The following is a 10,833-nucleotide window of genomic DNA, read 5'->3' as shown; positions in this document are numbered from 1 at the left end:
GTACCGTATCAAAATGTTACTGTAGCGTGCAATGCGCGATTTTGGGTCTTTAGGGTCGGGAGTCCCTGCGCGCTGGCGAGGCCCCCAGCCGAGTGGGGGAGGGGGGCTTTGATCATCGTAGCTCGTTGAGTGATCGATCATCTGCCATCCTAATTCGGCGGTAGGCAGTATTAGGGCATCGAATTGAGGCTCAAGTGAGTGTGGTCATTAAAGGGATAGGGGATGCAGGGCTTCATCTAAAATCAAACGTTCGAATGTCGCATAATATGGATGAGCGACCGTGGGTGACCACAGCCTCAAACGGGTGACGTGGTCAAGGAGCTTTTAGGCACTGAGCGCTGCCCACAACCTTCCCACGGATCCTGCCGCCCCCCATTAGTGGCCAAAGCGGCCATGAATGATTCTGACGATTCCCTCATTGGGTTGGCGTCTGTCTCACAGCACGCGGAGCCTGAGCCATGCGCTACGGGACCTGTCAGACCGGCGATGGCACTTGTGAAAGCAAATGTGAATGTTTCGTCATCAAGACTGAAGTTATTATTGGTCTCTTCTTCAGATCCTCGAGATTCTTGAGGATTGTGTAGTTATCCTCATCTTTACGCTTGTTTTGTGCGTTGATGTGCAGCAAATGGGGGTGTGTGTGTTAGATTGACGATGCAGCACTCGAATCACGATGGGGTTCCCGTAGTCAAGGATGAGGCCAGAACTGTTGATTCTATTGCTTGAACCTGAAGTTCTTGTGGGCGGGGGAGTCGATGCTCTACCCTACGCCCAACCACCACCAACCAATTATCCTTGTATCCGATTGCCGCATACTTTAGCGCCGTTTTAATTGCACATGGGCGTCAATCTATCAGTGTGCGATATCCTTCACCACATTGCATAGGCCTCCATAAGCCTATAGCCGTCAGGTTCGGCACACACCCAAGTACCCTCCAGGCACCCCTTTCCACCACTCTAACACTGTGTTGAAAACGGAGGAAAGGAGTGGCCTGATGAAAATACTTGGGGTGCACGTATGGACAGCATCGTCGCGCAGTGCATATGCAATATGCGGGATCATGCTGGCCAGACCGCCATTCCGCACAAAAACAGAACCTGAGGAGGAGAGATACACAATCCCCAAGCAACTCAAGAGGACACCAATAATAACCTCAGTCTTGATGACGAAGATGATCTAAGTGCCGTCACAGGAGAGGCAACCCATCTGGGGTTGCGCAAAGAGCCTTGAGGAACGAAAATTTGAGGTTGGAGGGAAGTATTGATCAATCGAAGCATCTACATTTATGGGAGGTGCGATCAATTACCTTTAAAGGGCTCACGTGTGCAGGCTGACCGACACTTCCAGCAGCGGCCTGCCAGGTGCGGGGTTCTTGGACTCTGTGTCCGGGGTATCCCGGTACACATCACCCGCGCGGCATGCAGTCCAACGGTTAAGATGAACGGGACGGTAAAGAGATGGCAACATGGAATTTCCCTCCGCGCTCCTGCTCGCGTACGTGGTCACAACGTCAGAGCGATCGCGAATTTGAGGCATAGACTGTATTATGGCAACTTCCACCGTTCGTGTCGAATTTATCTGCCAATTAGGGGCCACGCAATTTGTCCACAACCACAGCATCGACCGAAGTCTTGTCACAGAGGCAGATCGCGCCGGCCGAGATGCGGAATACGACGAGCGATTTGTGCAGGCCATGATACCAGTCATGCGAGAGCATGCATCGGCATGTCGGAGGGCGTCCGGGACCCGGTGTGAATATTGCGGGGACGTTTCAACGGACGTACTACAAAGCCCAATGTCCACGCTGCACGCATCACCACCACGCGTTGTGGTCTGGGTCACGGCCTTGTGTGGGAAAACGCAGTGCGAGACTGAAGCGATGGAGGAAATGCAATCACTTATGCGAGAAACGCGGCAAGATGCGGATGCAGTGTACGGAACCGCGGAGCGCAGTGTTTGTGTGGAAATCAAGATTTGCAAAGTATGCGCGACGACAGAGGGGGTGAAGAGATGCGACAGGTGCCATGCAGTGGCCTACTACGGCAGAGAACACCAAAAGGCGGACTGGAAGGTTCATAAGAAGGCATGCGTGCCCAGGGAAAGGCAGCAAACGCGAAGCTTATGAGAATTGGAGGACCGCGGATCGACGGCTGCGCAGTCCTGCTGACGCGCGAGAAGGTAGTGCAAGCAAGGTATTGGCTTTTTATTTTTTTATGCGGCTTTGAGAGTTGTGGGAGAACGTCTTTATTTAGTGATCATAGTCATGTTTTATTCCGCTTCCATGAGTTTCTTGCTTGGGTGACGGTGGCGGTGCGGACGGGCTGGCGAGTCCGAGGTGTGGGCGACGATTGAATCAAGCGGGACATCCGAGGCGTTCCGCGAGGCCGGGCTGTGGCTAGCCGCACCCGGCGTTGTCGATGAGGGTGCAGTCGACACAGGATGGGGTCGTGCAGCAGGGCTTCCCCAGTCGGCAAGCGTGGCGTGATTGGCGTCGACATGCAAGGTACGGGGCTTCTTCGTTGGCGATTCGGCCGGTTCAGGACAGGGACGCTTCCGTGCAGGTGTGACCGGGTCGGCAGGAGACGACGCCAAGGCTGAAGGCGGAGGGCTGGGTGGAACGGTGGCTAGCGTAGCCACCGAATAAGATGCAGCACGCATGCTCTGGAACGCTTCTGCAGCCGAGGAGGTTGACCGCTTTGCTGGTGTCGCCAGAGGCAAGGCGGACGCGGCTGCGGAGGTGGAGGCCTTGTCGAGAAAAGTCCAAGAATCTGGGACGACGATGAAAACGTAATCGCGGTCGGAGCCTGGTGGTTGGACCATGAGGCGGTGGGCGAGGAGGCCAGCGACTTTGCCCGTGCAGGAGAAGTGGATGTGAGGCTGAAGTGAGTCTCTCGCCTCTCGGCCATCTTCTTGCATAAGATAGCCCAAGGGTTGGCGTGAATGGGAAAGATGACAAAGACCTGGAAGGGGTGGAAGCCCTTGAAAGGGGTCTTGTCGGGGTTTCCTGGCGCGAGGTAAGTGGAAAGCTGAATGAAGCCGCAGCACTTGAGCTGGGTGCCGTCCATATCCGGCAGGAGGTCTTTGCGCAGCAAGGAGTGACCTGGGCCAGCAATGAGCCCGGCGAAAGAAACGACAGGCGGGATACAGGGAAAGCTGTCCATGGAGGCAAAGGGTCTAGGGAGAACGCTTTGACATTGTCAGCCAGCCCTGTTGGAGGCAACAGGGCGCACAAGTAAGACTTGTTTCTTACGGCTGGTAGCTTTGGTCGCGAACGACAAGGGCAGGCATTGTATAAAGAAGAGTGTCACCTGTGTCAGACTCAAAACCGTCCTGCTGCTCAACCTCCCAGGCAAGAGCGTAGGGATGGACGCGGCCACTCATGAAGAACCACTCTTCGGTCCATTCGCAAGATACAATTGATTGGCTGTAGATGGAGAGGTTGAGGCTGAAGAAGACGGAAGTCGGCGAGTCGCCTGTATTTGCTCGGAGTGGCGCGTATTTGGCGGTCAATAGCCATGCCGGCGGAGGCAAAAAGATGCGGGCGAGAGTCTCAGCGTTGAGGCCCTTGATGCGATGTTCGTCCGGGTGAGCGAATCTGGAAGGACACTCCGGCTGCACAAAGCACATCATAGACATGTCGCCGCCGGCGCCTCTTGGGCTGTCGAGCGGCCGTCGAAGGCTGGCTGAAGCATGGCCATCGGGTGGAGAGGACATGGTATATTCGTGTAACTAGACAAAACGTGAGTTTATGCGACTGTGACTCCATCCGTAAAGTCGTCCACAGATGAGTTTTAAAGTAAATGTCCTCGCTGCGGCCGTGGTCGTTGTGGTCCGGCGTCCGCGCCCCTGGGCTGAAGCCATCGAAGAAGACGTTGATGGGGTCGACGGTCATGAGGACGAGTGGTGAGTCACACGCGGGGGCGGTCTGGGGAGGAGTAGCTCTGCGAAGCGGAGAACGGTGCAGAGCATGGCAGTTGAAGGGTTCCGAAGGATCGGTTGCTGGAGATAGTTGGCAGGGATACCCCTACCACCCTTCGAACAAAAAAACAGCGAAAGACTGCCGGGCTACCATAATCTCCTTCATATGGCAGTAGCAACCGTTGAGCTGATCGGTGCGGAGGGCGAGTGGAGCATCGCACATTGGGAAGTTGCCTTTGGGTGAAAGTAGCGGTGACGATTCCTCTGCGTGGGGTTGTTGATGCTAGGACGAGGAAATCACGAGGGTTTAGCCATACGTAGCTGAGGGGGGTATCGGCAGTTGAGGTGGATGCGCTGAGGAGAGGAGAGCAGAGGAGAAGCAGTAGGCAACTAGAAACGACGTGATGTACTGGAGGCGGTACTTGTGCGCAACCTTCCAATCTGTGCCGATTCTGAAGCCGTCAACGCACCAATTAGTCTGCGGCATCGGGCATATTGCAAGAGCAATGCCGACCGAGATGCCGGAGGACGAAGGCACATGTTCTCCGACCCCGGGACGTGGACAACCGGGTCGTGAGATAAAGGAGGGAAACGGAGGCTGCCAAACGACAAGGGTCGGCGTAGCAGAAGTAGGACCCGCGGGAAAGAGTACTCGCGTGCCTGCAAATACGTCGGATTTCCTTCCAAGCCACGGGGAAACTGCGAATTCGGTGTCAACTTTCCGCTCCCTCCACCATAGCGAGTCTCGAGGCGTGGAAAAGGTTGCCGGTAGGGGGACGACTGACCAGACGTCCTTCCATCGACGCTTTGTGCCTCAGGAGAGGGGTCAACAAGACGACCAGCGACCATCACTTCGTCCTATCCAACCGCGGAAGCACACAGTTGAAGACGTACAACGAAGCGAAGAACTGAGGGCCGCGATTTCGCGAGATCTGCCCAAGCTACGGCGGGGAAGGCACCGGCGGCCACAACGAGTACCGGACAACGAGGGTGTACCCAACGACGCGAGTTTGATTCAGCATGCAGGACCACCTCATGTGGGAGATGGTGCTATAGAGGTGGGTGAGATTGCTGCCGCGGCAGAGCCAATGGATACATCGCTGAGCGGCCAGAGTTAGGAACCTAGGATGGTGGACGCCTCAACACGGGTGGCGATCGAAGAACCGGTGTTGTTCCAACGGCATCGTGTGCCTCAGCCAGGTCGAAGAGACTACCGAAAGCGCGAGGGACCAACAAGGTCAGCCCTACGCAGAGAAAACGTCCGCCAGCATGGCACCCGACCCGTTCAGAGCAGAGAGCCCGGGGTAGCCTCACCGGCCGCGCACCTGGCCGGACAATCGTCTCGAGAGCTAGCACATCCGGCGGCTTGGAGGGAAGTGAGTCAGCCAGCGACAGGAGCAACGACGAATGCGAGGGATCACCAGCCTCGGGGGAAGAGAGAGCGTCCTCCCAGCCGTGACGAGCGCCCCAAGAAACATGTCCGACGCGGACATGGGGGGCTGAGGACGCATGAGGCGCAGGCCGACGACCTGGCGAGCGTGTTGCGCGTTTTGGATAAAGACTTTGCAATGAAGGGGAGATTGTCCAACAATGAGACGTGGTGCGCGCCAATACCACATTCGAGGAAGGTGTTGGCGGTACGAGACTTCTATCAGGCATTCCACGATGCGAGTACGTTGCCGATAGAGACATGTATGGTGTGCTACCGGAAGCGCACGAGGAAGGAGCTGAGAGAGGTCGGCTGGGATCAGTGGCTAGCAAGCTGCCTCCCAAAGGGTGGCCAGTCTCCATTTTCGTGCCGGAGCTGCTTTCTAGAGGGCGAAGCAGTGTCGGTGTGTGCGGAGTGCGCCCGATGCCTGGCGCGCGGGAACCTCTCGCCCGCGATTCACGTCCACGGTCGTCTCGGCTGTGAGCACATGTTTCCTGACGAGCTTAAGGGACTCACGCCTGTCGAACAGAAGTTGATCTCGCCAAATTCGTGTTACGGGTTCGTCGCAAGATATAACATTCCGGGTGGCCAGAGGCAGACGGTGAGATATCCGAGGCACGTCAAAGGCCACATTACCGTGTTTCCCAATAATGTGCAGGAACTGGCAACAAAAGTGCTCCCGCACCCCCTTTTGCGGGCAATGGATGAGATCCACGTTTCATGGCAGGGCGCAGAGAAACCGGCGCCTAGCGACCTATCCAGCCTCCTCTCGGTGAGACGGCGGGTCGTAGAGAGGGCCCTTGTGTGGCTGAAGAGGAATAACCCCCTCTACGCCGAGATCGAGATCGACACAAGAGAAATGGAAAGTTGGGGAGATCCGGAAGATGGCGTGCCGCCGTCAGTGTACGAGCGCATGGAGCGCAACGAGCCATCCGCCTGGGAGAAAACGCGGACGGCCCACGTTGTGCCGCCAATGGAGCGCGCGATGGACGAGGAGGATTCGTTAGAGATTGAGGAAATCCTCACTGCTCTACAAAAAGGGGAAGACTCGGGCAGATGCGAGGCTGCAAGGCCTGAATCTGACGAAGCGCACGAAGCTCGGGCTGAGACCGGCGCTGGGCCCGACCAGGCAACGAATCGAATCGACGAGGCTACCTGCTCCGGCTTGTTTGCCCTGGACGGGGCCCCGGATGTTGCGGACGTTGACAAACTACAATTCGCCTGCGACGCTGTTGGTCGGGGTGCAGAAAACGGCCGTATGGCGGCCAGAGCAGGCGTTGGTTCCTCGGCGGGCGAGGCGTACATCCACGTTCGCAGAGGTGACGATTTTGCCGACACGTTTGAACCCACATTCTTCGCGAAGACATTTCCCGCACTGCTGCCTTTTGGCGTTGGCGGCCCACGGCTGGTCGAAGAAGCTGCCTTGGAGCAGAACCAATTTGCCGCCGATATGCGTGGTGCAGAGGCAGCGACGCGAGACCTTTTGTCATCTCGTAACATGAGCCTCCGTACATGGGCTGGAATTGTGCTGCGACGTCATGGCGGCCGATTTGCCACACACCACATTTTCGCATTTCTCGTCTTCAACATGGGCGTCAGGTCGAGAAATCGTCGTGTCAGCATGCTGAGTGTGACAAGGAAAAGTTTCCGGAAGGTCGAGAACATCGTACGGTCGCTCACCGCCGAGAGATTAGCGGCAGCCAGGGCAGAGCTGGAGAGCTCAGGGACGACCACCGACGAAGGTGTGAAAGAGCTTCTCAGGAGCCTTTCACTCTATGGGTACCGCCAACCCATGTCGAGGGAACACCGCCTGGGCATGCGGCACAGGATCCAGGCGCTAATTGTTCGTTACGGTGTGCCTGCCATTTGGTTCACGATAAACCCAAACGACATTACAAACCCTGTGAAGCTTCGACTGGCAGCGCACAGGACACGTGATCCAAAGGCAGCCGAGGAATTCTTGCAGAGCTTCGAAACGTCATTCAAGCGTACTCGACTGTCCATTTCGGATCCTATGAGTTCGGCCATATTTTTCCACAGAGAGCTGACGCTGTTCTTCGAGCATTACGTCAAAGTTGGGGGGGAGTCCGTGTTCGGGCGCATCAGCCAATACTATGGCGCGGTGGAAACGAATGAACGAGGTGCCCTTCACGTCCACGGGCTGCTCTGGCTGCATGGAAACGCGTATATGAGCTCCATGCTTGCCGATTGCGATGCCGGGGATGAGGAGGCATATCGTGAGCGAATCGTCCAGTACATTGACAGTGTCTTCTGCGAGGTAGGTTCCCTTCTCGGGCCTTGTGGGCCGCAAAGTCGACGAGGAAAGCTGATTTGGTATTCAGGATCTGGATCAGGCAGGGTACTGTGCTATGCAAGCGGAGCGCTCGGTGACGTCCGATATCTCGTCGCTGGTGGGCAATGTCGAGCAATTCTCGGCTGTGTTTGACGAGGAAGCGAACTTCTGCGCCGGAGCGACTCAGATCCATACACATAGCCCGACATGCGTCAAATACTCCCTGGCCAACAAGACGCCGGGGGACTTGTGTCGATTCAAGGCGCCATGGAGTCTGGTTGACAGGACCGCCATCACGCCAGACGGCGTGCTGCAGATTCGCAGGACACACCCCATGGTGAACAGGTGGAACAAGGCCATTGCCGTGGGGCTCCGTCATAACCATGACATCTCTTTCATAGCAACGCAGCGGAAGACGATGGCCCTGGTCTACTACGTCACAAATTACGAGACCAAGGTAGAGGACCCGACGTGGAAGCGCGTTGCCGCGGCTGCAGATCTGTTGCCTGTCGCATCCGCACGTTCGCAACCGGCAGCTGGGGGTGGGGAGGCCGAAGGCAGCGCAGTCGGCGATGACGGCGGCGGCGTCGGAAATCAGACGCGACAATATTTGATGAGGGTGGCGAACCGAATATTCACGGAGAGGCCACTGTCGCAAGTCGAAGTTGTCGCCCATCTTCTCGACTATCCGAGCGAATTCACCAACGCCAGTGCGTGGGCGTACCTGAATGTATCTGTGCTCTACTGGCACGTCTTCCGACGGTGGCGGCATCTGCGCCAAACGAGCGGCACGGCGAACACTGACAGTTCCGTGGACGAGTCAATCGTCGTGGAAGAATCAGGCGAAAGAATCAGTTTCGCCGAGGCCTACCACCATCGTGGAGATGTCCTGCGAGATCTGTGCCTATATGACTATGTGTCACTCGTCAGGCTTCAACGTGTTGGCAGTGACGGAAACTCTGGTGTATGGGGAGAAGTGTCGTTCGACAGCGGTTGGTCTCCGGGAAAAGACTGGGTGCAGGTGCTAAGACGGCCCGGGAAGAATGCCGTAGTATGCCTTGACGGGTACTTGAGCAAGGATTTTGACCGGGAAGAAGAATCGGAGTGCCATCGCAGGTGCGTCACGGCTAACCGGTTGCACTGTCGCGGCGACTAACTCACATCTTGCAGGGCGGCCGTGCAACATCTTTCCCTTTTTGTGCCCTGGGAGGCCTTTCTAGATGAAGAAGACGGCGATGTCAACGATATATGGGCACGGGCAAGAGAGGCGCTGTCGCCGAGGGTTTCGTGCCTCGTCAGCAACGTCCAACTACTTCGACGGTCTGCCGAAGACGCCAAACGCGATGCCAAGCAATGGGCATCCACATCGGGCGGCGGGGAAAGCACAGGCGCAGATGCTGAGGGGGCGAGAGCGGGCCAGGCCGACGAAGAAACCACCCGGGCGTACCAGTCTGATAACGCCGGAACCACAATGCGGCTTATCGATGTCGTTAGGAGTGCGGCAGGTGCGAACCAGATCACGGCAGGATCGCGGGAGCTTAGAGGAATGATGCAGCGGCTCTGTCGGTTCCAGCAATCGGCGCTACCCTCGCCAGCCGAGCTACAGAGTACTCTGGCAAGCGAGACGAGAGGAAGGCGCATACACACTCCAGGCCGGGTGTTTTCCGGAGCTGTAGTACCAGAGCAGGATCAAGTTAAGGCCATAAAGTCGCAACAGACCTCCGCGTCGAAAGAGAGAGTTAAGATGATCCAGGGCATACAAGGTATGGCAGAAGCCTATGGAACTGATCGCTCCGCAGCAGCTCGGGGCGTCCTCACCGGCTTCGGAGACGGAGATATCCCAATGGCGGAGGCAGATTTGGAAGATGGTGTGGGCAGCGCGGTGCCCAGCATCGAAGTCCAAGTCGGTCCATCTACTTCGTTTCTAGGGATCGGCAAAGATATCGTGGCACGGTTGACCTTGAACAAGAAGCAAGCGATTGCCTTCTTGATAATATGCCGCCAGCTCGACAAGATTCATCGTGGGGAGAAAGGCCATGTTGGTCAGCTCCTTCAGTTCGTCGGCGGCGAGGGCGGGACGGGCAAATCACGCGTCATCGAGGCACTCGTCGAGATTTTCATCAGGAAAGGCCTGTCCAACCGCCTGCTAATCACGGCGACATCCGGCACAGCCGCAGCGCGGATCAATGGCATAACAATCCACTCCGCGTGTGGCTTCACCAAAGACCCCACGGGAAGTGCGAACGCCGCAAAGGACATTGACGGCGTACGGCTGCCACAACGGGCGGAACGGTTCGTTCATGGCCGGACACGGATGGACTGGCAGGAAAAGGATGTACTCGTCATCGACGAAGTGAGTATGCTCGGTTCGCGGACGCTTTACGCCGTCAATGAGCAGCTTTGTCGGCTTCGGGGATCCCAGCAGGAATTTGGAGGTATCCCTGTCGTCCTCTTCTGTGGAGATTTCCACCAATTTCGGCCATTGCAGGAGAGGTCTATCCTTCTCTCCAGCGCGGCCGTGTCGTGGGACATGGACAACTCTTTCAAGGCCGAACAACGGCACCAGCACGACAAGGCGCACGCGCTGTGGAAGAAGTTCACATCGGTCGTCATGCTGGACGGGCAAATGCGTGCCGCAGGAGATCCGGAGCTGCAGGCCTTACTAAAGCGGATCCGACGAGGCGTGCAGGACCACGCAGACGTGCAACTTCTCAACTCGAGGTGCTACCGTGACGGCAGGCGGATCCCGTGGGAGGCCGGCATCACTGTCGTGACGCCATTGAACAGAAACCGCTGGAATTTGAACATGGAGGCAGCCTTGGCATTCCAGATGCAGCACCGGTCGATGATGCGCATCTTCATTTCCGAGCACAGGTGGAAAGACGGCGTGCCAACAGAGGAGGAGGCGATCATGATGCTCAACCAGGGTGACGACAGCGCGATACCCGTGCCGGCAGTCTTCATGTTTGTACCAGGAATGCCAGTCGTTGTCAACCATAATACGTATCAGGGGTTGAAGGTGACGAATGGAGGTGGTTATACGGCCGTGGAAGTCATCCTTGACAAGGCCTATCCGGGGCATCGGGTCGCAGCCGACATGACAATCCACTTCGGGCCACCGGCGGGCTTAATCCTGGAGTCGGAAACAACCCGCGAGTTCCACTTTGTCGGGATGCCGCCCGGCACCGTGCT

The 10,833-nt window shown here is 57.0% G+C and overlaps 1 protein-coding gene across 1 annotated transcript; it reads right to left on the bottom strand.

Moving 5' to 3' along the window:
• Positions 1-2,625: 2,625 nt before the first annotated feature.
• Positions 2,626-3,715, bottom strand: PLICBS_000054 (uncharacterized protein; the record flags this gene model as incomplete). Its single annotated transcript, XM_018328801.2, has 2 exons — positions 2,626-3,187; positions 3,252-3,715. The coding sequence occupies 2 exons, from the start codon at positions 3,713-3,715 to the stop codon at positions 2,626-2,628; spliced, it is 1,026 nt and encodes a 341-aa protein (XP_018172619.2).
• Between the last annotated feature and the right edge of the window lie 7,118 nt (positions 3,716-10,833).

The sequence above is a fragment of the Purpureocillium lilacinum genome (genome assembly GCF_023168085.1).
Source record: "Purpureocillium lilacinum CBS 284.36 DNA, scaffold_1, whole genome shotgun sequence".
NCBI classification, from domain to species: domain Eukaryota; kingdom Fungi; phylum Ascomycota; class Sordariomycetes; order Hypocreales; family Ophiocordycipitaceae; genus Purpureocillium; species Purpureocillium lilacinum.
The sequence above is the reverse complement of the archived record's forward strand: the minus strand, read 5'-3'. Positions and strand labels throughout refer to the sequence as shown.